The following is a 20,550-nucleotide window of genomic DNA, read 5'->3' as shown; positions in this document are numbered from 1 at the left end:
AAATGATTCATGTGAACACTAATGGTATAAATGAGATCTACAGACGTGCGTCCCAACAGGGGTCCCTGGGAAGCCTGTAGGCTTGGGATGGGCTGCTGACACACAACTCACACACACACACACAACTCACACACATACACACAGACACACACACACACACAACTCACACACATATACACAGACAGATACTAGGAAGAATAGTTATATAATAGTGTGGTAAAGCTAATGTTTTGTGTCATTACACAAATACTCCCCCGCTAGTTCTTGGTCCAGTACCTGTGAATGTACCCGAACAACCGAGCTAGCTCAGGTGAAAGGAAATTTGTCCTCAACCTGCACCAATCACAGCGCACAGACGATGGAGGCGTGCCATGTGCGTGGGCGGGGCCTGTACTCACAGGTGGCGGTGAGAAGCAGCAGGGTGAGGAGGAGGAGGTGGTGGGCGGAGCAGAGGGAGCCTGCAGCGCTGCAATCCATCCAGGTCTTCCTGCAGGTGCACACCTGAACCTTGACCTCCGTGTGGTTGGTGAGCGGGGGCATGCCTGAGTCCGTCACCACCAGAGGCAGGTTGTAGTTGGCTCTCTTCAGACTGTGAAGCAACAGCACCTGGGAGTGTGTGTCTGAGGAGGTGGAACACACACAGGTTAGCTGGGATAATATGCAAGCGGGAAGTGTTTGTGGCATGGTGCTAGCATTGATCTCATCTTATCTACAGTATTACACTTTTTTTTTATTAGTTCTTGTATTGTTGTTGTTAACTCATGTTTACATTATGTCTATCATTATCAAAGTAGGACCAAGGACAGGTTGCTAACTAACCGATGTTTATGCAATGACACATTGCACATTGCTCATTAAAGTAGAGATAAAGGAGAACAAGCAAAATGATCCGACATGTTAAAATGACCAGAAATCCTTATGCCAATACACTGCAACATACTGTTTACACACAGAAAGTAGAACGGGACAAGGAAATACATGTTTACACACCCGAACACACACAAAGAGGTCATGGCAGGAATGATAACGACTGGCATATATCCATTTCTTGGGAAGCAGTCTCCTTCTCGGCCCTATCAGCTCTCTCCCTGCCAGTTTGATTGAAGACTGTCTCCCCTTCTCCCCCCTGCCACTTACAGGTGATACCTCTGTACAGGATACAGCCTGGCCTTGTCAATCAAACTAACAGGGCAGAGGCAGTGCATACACACACTCTCTCTCACACACACACACACACACACACACACACACACACACACACACACACACACACACACACACACACACACACGCACACGTAAACAAACAGACACACCCATGCAAACACACAAACAAACAGTCACACACGCACACAAACATACACGCAGAAACACAGACAATCGATGTCTTGGCTGCCTCTTTACCTCTATCAGACACTGGGTCCATTTGTCTAACTTTCTGCTTTTTCCATCTGTCCTTCTCTCCTCCGACACCTTGGCTTCTCCATCCACCTCTCTATTCTCTAGCCCCCCCACATATACACCCTCACCCCCATGGCAGCAGTATGAAGATGTAAAAAGGACTCGCTAAAGGAAGGCAAATATATAGAGTTGTATACGTACACAGGTCGTTTTATCTCATGGACGCAGGGGTATGGACCCTTTTGCGATCGGTTTACGATACAATGGAAATGTTAACAATAGTTTTTGTCGGTAAAGCACCGACCAAACCATCACTGTGAATATACGTAGTTGTACTGACTGTTGACCCTGGAGACCTTCCATGTCTTCTCCAGCCCAGGCTGCTTCCCCAGCTCGATCTTGAAGGGTCCTGCGTTGGGGTACACGTCTTTGTCCTGGCCCCCCACCACCCACAACGCTCATGTCCTTGGCGTCCTCACACACCCGCGCTACCGACGGGAACAAGTAGGGGGCGTTGTCGTTGTAATCCTCCAGGGTGATGACCAGCGTTCCCGTGCCAGTGGCTGGAGGGCTGCCTGTGAACACACACGCAGGAACACACACACCACAGCGTGTGTCAGTGGGACATCAGTGTCGGTACCAGTCACTGCTCCCTGGCTGAAGGTTGGCCTTGAAGAAAACTACAAGGCCCGGGTCAAGTCGATCCAAATCAAGTCATTAGGACAATACGGATAAGGATACCTGTACTCTATGCTTCCCTTTCACTTTTCCACTCTATTATTTTGCCTTCACTCGAACCCAGGACCCTTCGCAGGCGTCTCCAGACCCTCCATTGAGTGGACCGACCTTCCCCCTCTTCCTCTCAAAAAGCCTTGCTGAAGGTCACAGAGAGCAGAAGGAGATGAAGAGGCAGGGCTCTCTCAGGGAGACACGAGTCACGGGGATGCGGATGAATCTGTGGAAGATTCCACCTGTCTGGGTCTAGGAGAGTCAGCCCTGCTAGTCTGCTGTGTGACACTGCTGCATCTGCCAGATTAGAGGTTTTGGAAAAACCGTCAGCTCTGTCAAACAGCCCTGGAGGATTGTTTGATAATTAACCCCACGACAACCAGATCAGTAATTAGCTGGACGTCTTTTTCACCTTTTCAAAGCGAGACGGAGGCTGGGTGGGAGGGGAGAACGAAAAAAAAGGAAGGAAAATGCAGACAGATGTGTCATAAATGTCAAGTGCTTGAAATAAAACTCGCACTCGCTTTTTTTTCCCACTCTCTCCCCATCTCTGTCACACTTTCTTTCCTTTTTTTTTATGTCACTGCAGTCATAACGGATGAGACCCTGCAGGGCGTCTTAGCAGGGGAACCAGCTTATGAGGTGAAATAAAGTGAGAGACCCTGTAAACATTGCTAAATGGACATCGTCAGACTGTGACATTCAGCTCCTAACAATCACATCAAACTAGAGATTGGGTTCTCAGACACATAAACTCTCTGGGAGGAAAGAAGGAATGAGACATGGTCAATATCAACGACATAACCAACAATGCGCACAATGCCAGGGATGGTTGGGTGAATGCATGGCTGCACACACAAACTAGCACTGACTAACATGAAAACACGTGCACACACACATCAGGTGTGGACCGTAGCAGTGCTGTCCTTGATCAATGCTAGGACACAGTCTGTTGATGCATCCTGCCGAAGTGAGACTACTGCTGGATGAAGCACAGAAGATATGGGAGACTTGATACAACAGATGCTCGCTCTGACGCAGACAAACAAACACAAACAGACATGAAGGAAGAGGACAAAAAGAAAAATCACATGAAGTATGGCAATAGATGATCCAATTTCTGCCGTGAAAGAGGCATGTTTCTTAGCGATTTGCAAAGCTCTCAAGCAATTTGTTCTAGTGTAAAGTTTGTTTACAGCCTGAAAGAAAGAATACTGAGAATGTGGAGTAATCACCATGATCAAGTTGTTTACTTGTACAACAGAGGCACATTATCTGCTGTTGAACTTCAGTTTATATTCAAGAAACTACACAGGCTAACAAAGTGTAGCAGAGCCAACAGACAAACCACGTACCATCACACCTTTCCCCTACCCCCGACAAGGAGCAAGGGGGTTTCCCACCTTGTCCTTATTCCAGAGCAGGAGCTTCAAAGCTTCTGGCCCAGCATGGGGTCAGAAGGTAGACCAAAATGGCCTTACAGTATGGAGACAAAGGATTTTAAGGAAGAACTAACTTTTCTGGATTTATGAACATATTTTCAAGGACTACATGGCACACTATTTCAATGACAGTAGTTGATGTGTTATAATGTATGCTTTCCCTTTAATGCTGTGTTGATATAATTTGATGTTTTAATGTAACTTCCTTTCCTGTTATGATAAATCAGTCAATCTTGATATCAAAATGATTTTAATCTACAAACTAAACCATTTATTAATGTTGTATTGTTATATTTTGAATTATAAGCAATACATTCACATTTGAAATAGCTGAACTCTGAAAAGTTATCAACCACTTCACACCCATATGTCAATCTCAGGATGGACGCCCAGGTGGGAGTAACTGACCAATCAAAGAGTTCACCTCCAAAAGGATACCCCCTTTCGCAAGGATTATAAAACCCTGACGCACAAGCAAACCTTGCTTTTTCGCAAGGATTCACCGGAAGTGTTCGCGACACATCTGACCTATCCTTCTCAATCAGCAACTCACTGGACCACCAGGAACTTGAACGAAAGATTCCTTTGCTCTAACCGTTTGACAACGACGAACGGAACTTTGACTCTTCTTCTTCAAACTGACAACAGTAACTGCGATATTGCTACATTTCTTACATGATAACATTGGCATATTGTGATTTAATTTGTTACGTTTGATTTTAGTTTGCAAGTGTTTTAACCTAACTTTCGTTAGGATTAGTTAACATACTCTCCCATTGTTCTCCAGAAGCCTATCTCTCTCTCTCTCCCTTCCCCCTCCCCACGCACCCCTAACCTACCATCTTGTACCAACCCTCATCATAGTTTAGGACCTACTGTATACAGTTCAACTCAACTCACTCTCAAACTATAACTTCTCTGGTATTTGTTCATTATAATTACATTTCCTTAAATAAATCATTGTTTATAATACTCGCGTTATCCCTCACGTTATCTGATCTGCTCTACTTTCATGGAATTCACTACTTAAGATTAGACTGATTATTATGAAGGCTATTATTCAATAAGGTTTCCTCCGTCCCTTTAACAAATAAGAGGTGGTGCCCCCAAGAACTACATACTTTATTATAAATTAAGTATTGCTAATCTTAATTCAGCAAATCCCGCTACAAAAGTCCTCAGGGTTAGCTCTTTTATTGACATGCTTCGATAGTCGAACCTCCATGAAATGTTTCATTCACAATATCGGTATCAGAATGCATTGTCCTTCTCCAATTCCCTCTCCTCCCTATTTCCCTTTGTCTACTTCTCTCCTCTCTCTCTTTCCTCTCTTACTCCCCTACTCCTCCTTCTCCCCTTCCCTCTCTTCGCTCTCTTGTTACTCCTCCTCCTCCTCCCTCTCGCCTTTGCCTTCAGAGAAGAATGATGTCGGGGAAGAGATGTAGATGTCCCCTGTTTGTTGTTGAGACAAGCAGACGCTGTGCTTGGCTACAGCTTAATGAAGACATTTGTCTTCTGATGGGGTTTATACGTGCAGGCTCCCTCTCCTAATCACTCTGTTATTCGTCACCCTCCTCCTCCTCCCCCTTAATCCACTCTTCCTCCTGCTCCCCCCCCCCCCCACCCCCCCTCCGCAAGCCCACCCGTCTGCCTGCGTGGGAAGGCTGAGAGCGGCTGTGGAGCTTGGGTGAAGTGGTCCAGTTTATTCCTCACTTCACCTGCCTGAAGTATGATCGTCCTCCTTTTGACTTCCATAAAACCCCCCCCTCAGCCCACGCTGAGCCCCACCTCCGCTCTGCTGCTCCGCTCTCCCCGCACCTGCAAAGGCCGCTCCTGTGTTTGAGTGATAGCGCAGCCAAACCTGCTCTATAAAAGGCTCGCCTGAGGGAAAAGCGTCTCCTCCATAACTGCATCACAGCTTCACTTTTAGACCACTGAACTCGCCTGACCCTCAGATATGAGAAATCAGCTTTGATGGCAAATACAATGAGGATATTGACCGGAATATCGGCATGGCTCTCTTTTAATAACCCTTACGTGTGTCAGGGTGCTTACGTACCCTATCTGTTGCTGGACTAGTGGGGCTGTGTCGGTCTGCCTGGTGGCTAACCTGTTTGTCTCTCGGTCTCCTGGTCTGTCTGTGTCTCTGTCTTTCAGTCTATCTTTCTGTCTGAGCAGGAATCGGAATCAATCCACTGTACTCTCCCCTCTCCACTCCACTCCCGCCCCCCCTTTCCCTTCTCTCTCCCTCATTTACTCTCTCTCCTCATATTAGCTCCCTCTTCCCCTTTCCCAATCTCTCTGCCTCATTCTCTCTCTCTCTCTCTCTCTCTCTCTCTCTCTCTCTCTCTCTCTCTCTGTGTTATCACCCCATTACAGGGCCCTGGGGGTCACTTCCCAGGATCAGAATAGCTCCCAGGGACCCAGCACTGCGTGTTCTCATTGTTGCTGTCTGATTCAGAAGGCGTGCTCTGGACAAACAACTGCATGATTCTCCCTCAGAGAGAGAGATGGACAGAGAAAGAAATAATGAAGAAAGGGTGAAAGACAGAAAAGGATTGTTATCAGGTTTTCCTTTTTACTACTCTGACACGTGTGCGCACACAAACACGCACACACACACACACACACACACACACACACACACACACACACACACACACACACACACACACACACACACACACACACACACACACACACACACACACACACACAAACAGAAACAGGGTTGTGACTGGCAGCAGTATTACAGTAAAAGCACCAATCTCTGCCACAGCACAGTGTGGTGCTCTAATCCATAATCTACTTCTGCTGTTCCTTTCATGTGAACAGTAGGAGGTACGGTGAGGAGGGGGTGCGCTGTAGTCTTGAACAGCAATTTCTGAGCAATACAAAAACAACAGAAACGTGGAAAAAGTGAATTTGCTCTCCCTCAAACCATCTGTCACTATAGATGCCAGTCTGGACAGCCCCAGGACGTTCCATGCAGGTGTGTGTGTACGTGCGTCTTTGAGTGTGTGTGTATGTGTGTCCAAGTGTGTGTGTGTGTGAGAGAATATGTGTGCATATGAGTGCATGTCTTAGTGTGTGTGTGCGCATGTATGAGTGTATATGGACACATTTGTTTTTTTCATTGTGGCATCCATTAGCTTGAGTGTGAGTCCCCTGCGCAAAGCAACTGATGAAGAGAAACAAAACAAAAACAACGATAGGAGCCAAGCGAGGTAGGGAGGAGAAGGGGGTTGTACTAGAAAGTGTCAGGGCAGATCACACCACAGCCCAGGTGCCTCGCAAACTAATTCACAGATGGAATAGAGATGGGTAATACCTACAGGAGGGTACCGGGGGAGAGAGGGAGGGAGGGAGGGGAAAGGCAAATGTGTGAGAGAAAAAGAGGCAGAGGAATGGGGCGGGAGGGAGGACGGGTGGTGGGGTGAGAATGGAGAGACTGCCTCCAGGTGTGAAGGAGAGAGAGGAGTTGAGAGAGGAGGATTTGCAGGTGAGAGAACAGAGATTAAAAACAGGTAGAGAGGGAGATAACAACAGGAAGTCAGATAAGGAACATATACCTACACTCTGTGGCACAGACAAATCCTTCTTGTTTACTCTGCTTTTAAGTAAACATGCCAGGATTATTCCCGCACCATTTCAGACTGCTGTAGGAACACAGTGAATGAGCCCTTCTAATTTAGTCCTCACATAGTCCTCCCTCCCATCACTCACAGGCCCCGTCTCCCACAGCGACATGAAAGACAATCCATCTGCAATAACAGTCTGATTGGCTGATCATCGTTTTAAATGAGTCCAGCCAATCGGCCAATCCTGCGAGAGGAGGAGGTTATTGAGAGAGATGGCTTTGGGGAGGGCGTTGAAGAGGGCCAGGTGCTCTGGTAGCTCGACAAATTAGTATGAAGATCGAGTTAGGCTGTCAGTCAGGCAGCTACTTCATGTAACAGTACCAAGAATATTGATAAGGCCTAAAGAAACTTCAGGCAGCAAGAAGCATTATTGTTGGCTGTGTTGTGAGCACTTACAGATGTCACATATTTATTTGCCAAGCATAATTACATTATGTGTATAGAATTTCCAATGTGCAATATTCACTTGTTTTTCTGTAATATGTATTTTTTATCATTGATCATTTCTGCTGAATTGATTATGTGATTTAATCATTGATCCATAATGCTCTTTAAACAGGCATGGGGTCCACACACTGTCAAGAACATCCTCAGCATCTATCACAACAGGAAGGAGAAGGCAGCACAGGAGGAAGTGAAGGTCAGATGTGACCAATCTTATCACAGCTGATTACTATACAGCAGGAAGCAGATCAGTCTTTAATTGCAGTGGCCTTTCAGAACTCCCCTCCATGCTGGGGAGAACGTGCCATTACACCCTCTGCCCTCGCACACCACCACAGCACAGCCCCCCAGGGAACAAAGGCAGCTGATTGGTCTCCAGGTCTGCCTAATGAGAGACAAGTCAGGAGGATGAGATGTGTCTCTCTGTCTGCCAGCAGCCATCTTTCATCCCCTACCCCCCACAGCCTGACTCCCCCTGCCTCTGACACAAACTAAAACACCTTTTTAACCAGGAAAAAGAAGAAGGGGCGAGAGAGAAAGAGAGAGAGAGAATGTGGATGACATAGAGTTAAAGACTGTGAGAGAGAGACAAGATAAGATTAAAGCTTTTGTCCTCTCGTCACACAGAGCAGTGAAAGAGGATACGACTGGTAGAACCGGCCTTGGGAAATTGTGGCTTTGACCGTGTATGTTTTAACATCACATAGTACAGTAGTAGCAGTGAGCTATGAACATTTGTTGAATCAAACATAATTGGCTCAATTGGACTGCAATGAAGGCCACAAACTCTCAGGAACACTCGAGAACAGGGCTGACAAATGATGTGCACTGCGGCACGTAACCCACAGCTGAGGCCATAGCTGACCTCTCAGGCGACCCCGGCTGACTTCCCGAATCCTCATGTCTCTGTGGAGAGTGGCTTGCAGAGGACTGCCCATACCAAGTCTCATCTGCTACGCTGCACTCCATTTCTTGGGCTAAAAGGAGTGAGGCTTTCACCACAGACAAGAGTGGTTTTGAGAGGGTAACAACAACCAGCAGGAGAACAGAAGAGAAGTAGGGAGAGAGGAGGAAGAGAGAGAGGATTGAGAGAGAGGAAGAGTGGGATCTGGTAGTGTGTGTGGACAGGAGAGAGAAATCAAGAGAGAGAGAGAGAGAGAGAGAGAGAGAGAGAGAGAGAGAGAGAGAGAGAGAGAGAGATAGAAAGAGAGAGAGGGAAAGAGAGAGGCTTGAGAGGGAGAGAGAGAGAATGACAGGAAGGGTGGATGGTGGGAAGGGACAGGAGAGGACAGAACGAGCGAGAGAGACACATTGCAGGCAGAAGAGCGTCGAGGGTAATGAGGCAGTGAGGAGAGACTATGTGGGAGAGAACAGAAGGCCAGGCAGCATCCGGCTGTGATCTCCCCTGTGTTACAGAGCATATTCCCATTATTGTGCCATTATCCCCTCCTTGCTCTGACTTTCCACCCCCTCTGCCCCCCCCCCCCCCCCCCCCCTCCACCCCCCCCCCCCCCCCCCCCCCCCACTGCCCAGCTCCCCTCCACCTGCCCTGGCCCTCTCAACCCGCCCCCTGGCTCTGCAAGGCCCGGGGTCAGCACTAATTGGCAGGGGAGGAGGAGCACACTTGTCTTGTGATTAACCTGCCCAGCTGGATCAGGATAGTGGATGTTGTTGAGAAAGACTGCCAACCAACCAGCCAATCCATCAAGCCAGTCAGCTGTCTAGCCATTCAGTAAACCAACCTGTCAGCTTTCCAGTCAGCCAGCCAGCCAGCCTGTTTGAAATTCCGAGCAGGTTTTTGGCTGTCAGAGTGTTTTTGCCTGCTAAAAGTAACGTCTCCAAATCCCAAATTAGCCAGCCATTGATTCATCAATAATAGAATCAGAGCCCTCACTCAGCTCTGCACTTAGCAGGGAGAACAGTCACAGACCTAATAGCATGCCAACAGTCAGCTCCCTAACTCTGCATCTCTCTCTCTCTCTCTCTCTCTCTCTCTCTCTCTCTCTCTCTCTCTCTCTCTCTCTCTCTCTCTCTCTCTGTCTCTCTCTCTCTTCTCTCCCTCCCTCCCTCCCTCTCCCTCTCTCTCTCTCTCTCTCTCTCTCTCTCTCCTTCTCTCTACCCATGATCACTCCCTCTCTCTTCTATCACCCTATCTTTTTTTCTCTTTCTCCTTCATTTCCCTCTGTTGTTGAATCGGCACTGATCTGCTTTCTCAAACCAGGATCACTGATAAGGCTCCAGGCAAAGAGAATAGCACTTGTGCCGAGTATAGATCCGGCTTCGGTCTCTAATCTCCCTTCTTCTCTTGTCCTGGTGTCTGACTCACTGAGCCTGAGGTCCTGAGCAGACAGGACGGACAGACAGACACGCATCAGATCACTGTATCAAAACCATCCGGAACAAATGAACCCACAGACGAATGGGCAGGTAAATGACACAGACCATTACTGGACGCCATGTCTGGCTCATTCACAGCACTTAGCGTGGCAATGAGGCCAGGCAGAGCTGAAAAGTAGGGCTGCAGGGGAAGGAGAACAGAGGAGAGGAGGAGAAAGATGAGGAGAGGAATGGCGTGGCGAGGAGAGGGAATGAGAGGAGAGGAGGAGAAATGAGAGAAGAGGGGAGTTGAGGAGGAGAGGCAGAAGAAAAAGATGATTTGCAATTCAGCATCAGTTCTGTGTCTGACTGTGTGTTACCCAGCCAGACTCTCTGTGACATGAGTGACTGCTCTTGTAGGTAATATGCAGACAGGTGTTGAATGCTGAGACCTGGGATGCCTTGCTCCTCCGGCACCTCTCTCCTGTGGCTCTATACTGCATGCTCAAGCTCTGCTCTCATGCATACATAAACAGCTCTGATACCATACTTGGTTCCTACTTGGTGTCGGTAGTACTAATGTATTAATGTATTCAGACCTATTTGATCATGTACGTTTGTATCTAAATAATGGATTAAAGTTTTCTTGCTTTTATAGGCCATGTTGTACAGAAACAGGATGCTTGACACAAGCGTGCACACAGGGCACACACACACACACACACACACACACACACACACACACACACACACAAACAAATTCTCAAGGAGGAATGAAAGAGAACATCTGATATCTCAGTGGGGAATCTGAGATGAGGGCACAGTCTGTCTGAATGGGTTTTGCGTGTGTGTGTGTGTGTATCTGTGTGTGAGTCTGAGAGTGTACACTTGCAGCATGCCACTGATGAGAGTTTACATAGACTCCAGTGAGCCTGCCCCCCGACATTGTGTTTTTTTATGCGTTGTGTGCGAGTGCATTTGAAAGGTTTCCGCTGTGCTGTACTGCGCAGGCTGATGGTTCCCAGAGCTTCGGTCCTTTAGAAACCACCTGGGAATACACAACAGCAGGACTACAACGAGCGGCAACGGTCTGCTTTCTAACTGTTCCTGAATACACACACACTAAGACTCACACACACACACACACAGAAACAAACACTCAATACCAACTCTCTCACACACACCTGTATATTGACTGTACACACACACACACACCTGTACACATACAGTGTACACACACCAGCTGATGTTGCAGCAATTTCAAGCGCGTCTTGCAACTTCACACACCAAAGGGTATAAAATGGATCCATTTGTTTCTGCTGTTTGTAGTGCAATTGCTCTGTCACGCTGTGTGAGCACAAAGCCTCCTGACCTTAACCCTTCACCAGGCTGCAGGGCCAGGCTGCAGGGCACAGAGGAATGGTGACCCCTGAAACTATGGGGGGTATCCTCTCCCCTCCCCTCTCTTCTCCTCCCCTCCCCTCTCTTCTCTTCCCCTCCCCTCCCGTCCCCTTACATCCTCCCCCTCCCCTCTAATCAGACTTTGAAACATGTCTTCAGCTCAGAAGCCGCCAGCAAGTTCATGACCACATGCTGTGTTGCCTCTGTTTGGGTTGTCTAATGTGTGCATTCTCTCTCTCTCTCTCTCTCTCTCTCTCTCTCTCTCTCTCTCTCTCTCTCTCTCTCGCTCACTCTTTCTCTCTCTCTCTCTCTCTCTCGTCTCTCTCTCTCTCTCTCTCTCTCTCTCTCTCTCTCTCTCTCTCTGTCTCTGGTCTCGTCTCTCTCTTTCTCTTTCTCTTTCTCTTTCTCTGTCTCTGTCTCTGTCTCTGTCTCTGTCTCTGGTCTCTGGTTCTGGTTCTGTCTCTCTCTGTCTCTCTCTGTCTCTCTCTGTCTCTCTCTATCTCTGTCTCTGTCTCTCTCTGTCTCTGTCTCTGTCTTTCTCTCTGATGGCAAAAATGAAGCTGGGTAATCAATACGGAATAGGACATCAGCCTTTCACAACTCAATCAATTACCCATCTCTCTCCATCTCTTTACACAGACTTCCCCTCTCATCCCACCACTGTCCCTGAGTTACTGGGTGACACATTTGTATTCTTCGTCTTCCTCTCCTCCTCCTCCCTTCTTTAATCCATTCAGAACACATTTCTGGAAGCACTTTCCTTATCTTGCTATCATCCATAGTTCTGCAGCTCTTCACACACTCTCCTCCAGTCCCCTTCCATTCATTCGCGTCATCTGTATTTCAAACTACTTTGTCCATCCTTGGTCTCTCTCTCACTCTCCTCTTCCTTTCCATTTTTTTTCCTTTTCTTTCTTCCTATCTCTGTCAGTGGGTGGTCTGTACCAGATCAATGGTACACTGGAAGACCCAGTAGGCATGTAATCATGCTGTAACACTAAAGAGAAGGAGAACCTGCTTCAGTTTGGGCAATGACAGAGCAGGATCAGCAGGTGGAGAGCATCTATTTATGTTGTGCTTTGTCAGATGTGCGCACGCACACACACGCACACACACACACACACATACACACACACACACACACACAGACACACACACACACACACACAGATTGACGTGTATACAGACACACACACACTTTCACACGCACAGAAGAGCTATTACTTGATCTTGGCCTCACGGGAAGCATGCACTAACACACACCGAAGCGGCCCTCATAAAAGTGATTTACCGTCAGGCTATAGTAGCGGCCCGGACCTCATAAATGTTAGACTTTATACCACGGATGTACAGTTAAATAAGAAGAATTGTGACGAACAACAGGCAGAACTATTATAGAGCACCAGAACAGGAAGTTTTCCTGTAGGGGCCATTACTGTAAAAGCAATAAAATAAAGAAAGAAATATAGGATTAGTCTTGACCGGGGCCTTAAACATTTTCTTCCTTTCTTTTGTTTCTTCCCGTCTCCTCTTTCCGTCTTTCCTGTCTCTCTCTGTCAATCTCCTGCACTTCATTCCACCCCTCCACCTCTCCAGGACTGCTCTGGTCTTATGCCCCCTCCCATGCTGTGTGTCTACCTGCTGGCAGGAACCTCAAAGATCGGATTATTGATATGCCTCAACTTCCTTGCTCCCTCGTCAGAGAGACAGAAACACAGAGAGAGAAAGAGAGAGACCCACTGGAGGGAACCATTTGTGTCTAAAAACGAGCGCAGGCAGGGTCCTATCTCGTCTGACCTCTGACTGTACCGGGCTGGAGATCTCATCTCATCAGCTGAAGGTTAATTAAACCTGCGGCAGGGTGCCGACTACGACAGCCACACACAGTGGTGTGTTACACAAAGCCTGAGAACTAAGTACAGTCATGCCTGTTTTCAAACCAACAACTGACAGCCCAAAGTAGGCCAAACAAGTCCTCAAACGAGTCGCAACTGTCCAGAGCGCCACTCACCATTGTCTGTTGCTAGGAAGACGGCTGTGTACTTGTTGTTGTGGACGAACGGCGACTCGCGGTCCAACGATGCAGACGTGTTGACCGTCCCTCTGACCGGGTTCACGCTCAGCCAGCCTGCTGGGTCTCTCCAGCACCGCAAACCTGACCGGACCACAACAGAACCGCACGTCAACACTCGCTTGTAGAAGCAGCACAGAGACATATAGTACTACATTTACTTTTAGTCATTTAGCAGACGCTCTTATCCAGAACGACTTACAGTAAGTACAGGGATATTCCCAGAGGCAAGTAGGGTGAAGTGCCTTGCCCAAGGACACAACATAATTTTGCATGGCCAGGAATTGAACTGGCAACCTTCTGATTGCTAGCCCGATTCCCTAACCGCTCAGCCACCTGAGGCCCAGTACTACCCCAGACTGTACCGATACCCTCTGTAACCGAACCCTCGTCTACTGCATCAGGTGTGGGCTGTCATTTACAGTTGTGATGGAACTGATGGAGGAGCACTTGTGCACAAATTGATATAATACATTTACAACATTGGGCAACACGTTACATAAAGGTTACAGTAATGACTAACATTGTCTATTGAATGTACGTGTGTATATATGTGGACATATTCATTGCAGCTCACAGGAAGACAATACTCACAGTCCCCCAGAAAATTTGCATGAGTTAACTAATAAGCAAGAAGAACATGGTCTATCAGGCATGCTGGGAAACCTGCCAGGAGAGATGTGGTGCGTGTCACAGCTTTTATCACAACATGTTTCCAGCAGGAGTTGCCCTTCACACGCACAGCAGAGAAGGAGGCTACTCGCGTCTGATCTCAACCAACAGTTAATCTCTTCGAGGATACGGCGCCACTCAAACATGACAGAAGGTAATAAAGGTATGAATGCAATATAAAACAATATCAGAAGCACATCTTCTCTTGCTGCAAATCATTTTTGGAGTTACCTTGGAAACCCGCCCTGATGACAATAGCTGAGTGAAGTAATTGAGCAGTGTGGCGGTATATTGGAGAGAGAGGGTCCATCAGTGGAGGAGACTCTCACATTCATGCATGGGAATGGTGGAGGTCAGCCGTAGGACAACAGGCATGCATGCCCAATGGAACTGACATTATCTCTGAGAGATGATTGTCAGTTTTATGTGTGATTGTGTGTGTGTGTGTGTGTGTGTGAGAAACTATAATTAATAGAGGTGAGGGCTCGAAGGTTCTGGCGCAAAGAGATGAACAAATGCATGAAAAATCATGAAACCTAAAGTAGATGAAAAGTATAAAAAATATCAGCAATGAAGTTTCTTTGCCTACTTCCTGTCTGTATTATTAACATCTTTCTGGAAGAAAATCTGATTTTTGGGCTCCAATTTCTGTTGGCTTATTAATCCAGGAATTGTGGTAGTATTATGACTTTGCTTATTAGCATTATGGCAGATATGAGTTTGCTCATTAATCGAGGTATCACAGTAGTGTAATGGGGTTTGCTCAATGCTCTCCTCCCAACAGTCCCACACAATGGTTATATTATAGCAATCAGAGGCATTGTGTTGCTGGAGCAACTGGCTGTCTGGCAGCAGAAAGAAATGTGTTTGAGAGTTTGAAGCCTTGAGTTCATCAGTTTAGAATGTTGGGTGTCTGTCTATACATGTGCATGGGTGTGTATGTGTGTTGGAGAGCATGTTTGTACCTTGTGTGAGTATGTGTGTTTGGGTTGTGAGTGGTCGACAATTCACCCGGGGTCACACTGTGACCATGATAGATGATATCCAAGTTGGCATCACCATGGAAACAAGCATGTGTCGAAGGCTAACAATCTCGAAAATGCTGTGTGATTAAATGTGGGTAAGACACCTGGATTTGGAGCTTGTTATCGGCACACACACACACACACAGCTTGTTTTTAGAATAAAATGCCCCAATACGATCCTCTTTTCTCCCTGTCAATGAAACCCATACACGTTCGCACACACACACAAGCACAATGAGGGTGGTTATCTCCTCCTGATGATCAACAGATGAACACATGGTGATGACCCCCTGCTGTGAAGACCAGTCCTGAAACAGACCTGATCCAGACATGCAGTAATATGAGCTATTCTTCCCTTCTTCGTGCTGAGTGGTTTGTTTGCTTATATTTGCTGTTCAAGTATACTTTATTTGCATGAAGATTGATAAAGGATGCATTTCAAAGGTCTTTATGTAGTTAATGATTGTTCTCATGCTGTGATTTAGCTGTTAATTTCGGATTAATGCTCTCTCTCTTTCTCTCTCTCTCCCCCTCTCTTCTCTCTCTCTCCATATCTCGTTCCTCTCCCCTCGTTCGTACTCTCTTTCTGCAGTCCCCTGCATGTGTCTTGGCTTTGGAATCCCCACTATCCCAACACTCACACTGAGAATAGGATCCTCCTGTCTCTGCGATGCATCTATGCTCAAAAAACAACTCAAACTCTGTCCCGCACATTGATCTATTCATCCTGGAGTCGAGTTCACTCCAGCAACCCGCTGATTAACCCTCCAAACGTGTGTCTCCTTAGAATACGTAACCAATGTGCAGGTACACAGGACGTTGGGCCACAGCCAGCAGCGCTCGTAAGGGCGTAGTGCAGTACTGAAGGGTCCTCGTTACTCGTTCCTTGACTTTAACCACAGTAACACTGTTGGGACCCGTGCACCTCCAAGCAGAGCAGAGCAAGGTAGGTTAGGGGTGTGCCTCCTACTCAGGGATCTCCATGATACCTTTGGATGATATAGCTGTGGAGCTCCTCCTCTCCCCAAACCAAGTGCAGCCCATTAGCCTGAGTGGGAAGGGCCATTAGACACACATAAAAAGCCATCAGCAACACATTCATATCTGACTCAGTAGGGGGGACATGCTAATTAGCATTAGCATCGTGAGTAACGGAAGAGGCCGTGGAGTAGCCTGGAAAAGCCTGTAAACACGGTGGACCGCATTTGGCAAGACTGGAGTCAACAGGACACACACACACACACACACAAAGACCTCCATGTCAGACAGGGGCAACCCTGGGCGGGTGCAGTGCACATGATAACATAGTCAATATGAGTGGGGCAGCCCTGGGTGGGTACAAGTCACATGAAGAAGAGGGTGTTAGTTCAAACAGCACACCCCATGGATCATTCCCAGAATAATGGTCACACATAAGAAAAGCATGTTTGCAAGCCTGGCACACAAGCCATGATTCGAAAGCAGGTTGCTCATTTGATCTTGCGAGATCTGACTCAATAAGAACACTGAAGAACAAGCGAAGCGTTTCCTCCAGGGGACACCATTACACTGCTCTTGCATCAGATGCATTTGTTTAATATGTGCGCGTGTACGTGTCTTCATGTGTGTGTGAGAGGGGGGGGGAGGAGTGAGAGAAATATGACATTAGAATAAGACAGAGAGAGAGAGAGAGGGTGAGGATACAGAAAGAGAGAGCAAGAGAAGAGAGAGGGGGGGGGAGAGAGAGAGAGAGAGGGGGGGGGGAGGGGAGACAGAGAGAAAGAGAGAGAGAGAGAGAGAGAGAGAGAGAGAGAGAGAGAGAGAGAGAGAGAGAGAGAGGGGGAGGGGGAGGGGAGACAGAGAGTGAGTGAGAGTGAGAAACAAAGAAAGAGAGTGACCCCCGCTACAACCATTTGAACACTTGTAGTAATTTACTTTGAACCATTTTGAAAGTGTTTGACTGAGGAATTAATTCCGCCCACAGGGTCGTCCATATTTATGATAAGTGTTCTGAATGACAGCGTAAGCTAAAGGATAATGATTAGTCATGTGCTGAGTATACGGTGCATCCACATCTTGAATTCCACTCTGTAAACAGGTGGTGCATGACTGGAGTGTAGCTGAGTGTAGGAGTAGGAATATTAATATCAGAAAAAAGGGTGAAGGTAAGAAAAGTAGTCTGTATGTGGCCTAGAATAGGGCGGATGCCTTATTTATTTATGTGTGATACTGTGTCTGTGTGTGTGTGCATGAGATATGGGCAGCTACGAATGGATCCAGAACATAGGACAGCTTAGTAAGGGTGTGTGTTACTAATTTTCCCGGTGACAGTACAGCACATAGACGTTAAACTGAGCCTTCCTGTCATCAGCGTAAACAAGCCCCCGACTCATCATGCACACTATCAAACAGTCAGCTGGCTGGACTGTAAAACCCACTCAACCTGAAGAGAGCCACAGAACATCCTGAACAAGCATCTCTCACACACACACTAATGCATACAAGTATACCCACACAGCTGCTAAGTTTCAGAGAAAGTGCCCGTGCCCTTTTAGGACATCCAAATAATGGATGTCCTAAAAACAACCAGTGCTTTTTTGTACTGGGTCCAAAAACAGGTATGTATCCAGGGGTAGAAGACACCGCAAACTGTATGTCCCCCCCCCCTGCCCCAGGGGGCCTGGGGCAGGGGGGCTGGGGCAGGGGCCTGGGGCAGGGGGGCTGGGGCAGGGGGCCTGGGGCAGGGGGGCTGGGGCAGGGGGGCTGGGGCAGGGGCCTGGGGCAGGGGCCTGGGGCAGGGGGCCTGGGGCAGGGGGTGGAGTAGGGGGTGGAGTGATTCTACATGGTTAAAATCTGACACGCAAGCTTGTGTGTGTGGTGGAGGCTGCAGCCAGTCATATATATAGCTTCTCACTTTAGGATGGCTTGACATAACACACAGACGCGCACACACACATAAAAGAGCGGTATGCAATTGATTAGAAGGAACAATGTTCTTGTACTTGACTTCCCTAAGTGCACTGTGACTTCTTAATTTACATACTTAGTAGTAGGAATTTGAAACTTTGGCAGAACATGTCAGAGTAACTTTTTTCTCGATTGGTTTCTTCTCCCTCCATCAACGTCTTCTTCTTCTCTGTCTCCCTAGTTCTCTCTCTAATTCATTCCACCACGTTCTCTTTTTCTATCTCACAGATAGGTGTTCAGGGTCTAACTGGCTGAGATAAACTGAGGAAAGGAAGGCGATAATTATAATACTATGTCATTTTAATAAATGAGCTGTGTGCATGTGCTTCTGTGTGTGTGTATCTTTTTATGTGAGTGTTTCTCTGTGTGTGTGTGTGTGTTTTTGTGTGTGCTTCTGCGTGTTAATGTTTGTGTGTGAGAGTGTCTGTGTGTGTGAGTGTCTGTGTGTCTGAGCAGTTGGCAGCGATCAGGAGCTGTGTGAAGGGAAAGAGGCTCTGAGGGTTTGGTCTCTTCGGCTATAGGTCTCTATAGGACCAGTTATATAGAAGTACAACAGAAAGAGAGAGCACAAAAAAGATTGTGTGGAGGACAGGTGAGAAAGCATCTGGTAGGAAAATAAATTCCCCTGTGCCCAATTATTACCATTGTTGTTACCATGGCAGTTGGCCACTGTCACACCTGTTTAGATACCTGCATCCCATCAACTTCCCATTGACCCAGTGGTCCCTGGCCAGGAGGCAGGAGGGGGACAACAAACAATGACGGACGCCCCATCAATCAGATAGCTGACAGACTGAGGGAAAATCAGAGCAACCTGTCAACACACTATCATGCTCAGGGCCCTTCATTACTGTCTCGTTAAGACTAAAACTGTCACTTCTTCATCTCCCTCCTGCTTCCCTCCATCCATCCCTCCATCCATCCATCACTCAGCCATGTGTGTGACAGGGGTCCCATTTGAGAGACCAGACCCCTCATCCATGTCTGCTTAGAGTTGACCTAAACACCTGGGAACTAGAAGAGTTAAATACACTCACACACACACACACACACACACACACACAAACACACACACAGCACCAGCAGGAGGCACACACAGAAAACTGTTGACATAGCCCATTAGAGGAAGGTGGATATTTGGAATGAGATAAATGTGCAATATGACAGGCAACCCAGCTCCATTTCAGTAACTTTGTGTGTGTGTGCACGTATATAATTGTGTGTGTGTTTGGAGGTACGGCTTTGTTTTCCTGTGATCTCCCCTCTACTTGTCTTCCAGAGTACCAGGATCAGAGGAGACATAGCCAGCTGTCCTGTTGGAGATGGCAGATCAAGCAGCTTGTCAATGTGTCTGTGTTCCAGCTCCCCTAGAGGGCCTGTCTGGCTGTCCCCAGGAATCTCGGGTCTCTCACTCTCTCTCGCTGTCTCTCTCTGTTTGTCTCTCTCTTTCTGTCCTCGCTCGTTCTCTCCCTATGTATCTTTCTTCTCTCATTCTCAATCTCACTCTTCCTCTCTCCTTCCCCCCCCCTCTCGTTCCACCTTCCCTCCTTTTTGTCTCTCTCTCTCTCTCTCTCTCTCTCTCTCTCTCTCTCTCTCTCTCTCTCTCTCTCTCTCTCTCTGTCCTGTCTCTCTCTCTCTCTCTCTCTCTCTCTCTCTCTCTCTCTCTCTCTCTCTCTCTGAGTTACAGTACAGTACTTTACTGCATAGGATTTGATGGACTGCCAGAGAAGACAGTAAGAGATAAATCCTCTCTAGACTTGCGTGTTCTCTATGCTAATGCTATAGAAAACACAAGCGATCATTGATAGTGGTTCAAACTCTGATCTGGGCACAGGTCACACACACACACCCACACACACACTTGTTTCTGTAAAAGATAATAGCAGTCGATGGAACACTATTTCCATAAATTATCATCCCTCAGCAGCACAACACATAAAAATGAAATTTATTATCATAATAAGGCAGAAAAAAGGCAGCTCTTTGCATCAGTAGAAAATCATAACCCTGTAATTAACATGGAGAAAAGCAATTTATCTGTGCTTCACTGAGGCCTTTCTGCTCAGTCTCTCTGTCTGCTCCTTTTGGCATTTTTTGAATCATTTTAATTATATCCCTGGCAACATGATTATCTGTCTGCAGGCTAGGCCCCCCCTCTCACCCAGTCTCTCTCACTCACACTCTTTCTCTTGATATGGAGATGTACATATAGTATCTGTTCTTTTGTCTGGCTTTCTATTTGGAACAGCAACTAGTACACATCGGATAGACTTAGACCCGACTAGCGTGGAGTATTGTGGAACCTACAGTGCGGTGTGGAACACACAGGGATTGCTGACTGCTGACTAAGACCTACATCAGCGATACCACCTTGGTATCTATGCCAACACCTTCGTCACACTCTCTGACTGAGACAGGAGACTGATTTAGATGACTGGCTCCGACAGTTTCATCTTGCCGTCA

At 47.2% G+C, this 20,550-nt stretch overlaps 1 protein-coding gene across 1 annotated transcript in view; it reads right to left on the bottom strand.

Annotated features, from left to right (window-relative positions):
* Window positions 1-398: 398 nt before the first annotated feature.
* The window catches only part of cdh13 (cadherin 13, H-cadherin (heart)), a gene marked incomplete at its 3' end in the record, with an annotated part of 196,665 nt that continues 176,513 nt past the window's right edge, over window positions 399-20,550 (bottom strand). Inside the window, 5 exon segments of the mRNA XM_067234661.1 lie at window positions 399-620; window positions 1,741-1,849; window positions 1,851-1,975; window positions 13,385-13,514; window positions 13,516-13,528. Of these exon segments, the coding sequence (XP_067090762.1) occupies window positions 399-620; window positions 1,741-1,849; window positions 1,851-1,975; window positions 13,385-13,514; window positions 13,516-13,528 (599 nt within the window).

The sequence above is a fragment of the Osmerus mordax genome, chromosome 4 (genome assembly GCF_038355195.1).
Source record: "Osmerus mordax isolate fOsmMor3 chromosome 4, fOsmMor3.pri, whole genome shotgun sequence".
Taxonomy (NCBI): domain Eukaryota; kingdom Metazoa; phylum Chordata; class Actinopteri; order Osmeriformes; family Osmeridae; genus Osmerus; species Osmerus mordax.
The sequence above is the reverse complement of the archived record's forward strand: the minus strand, read 5'-3'. Positions and strand labels throughout refer to the sequence as shown.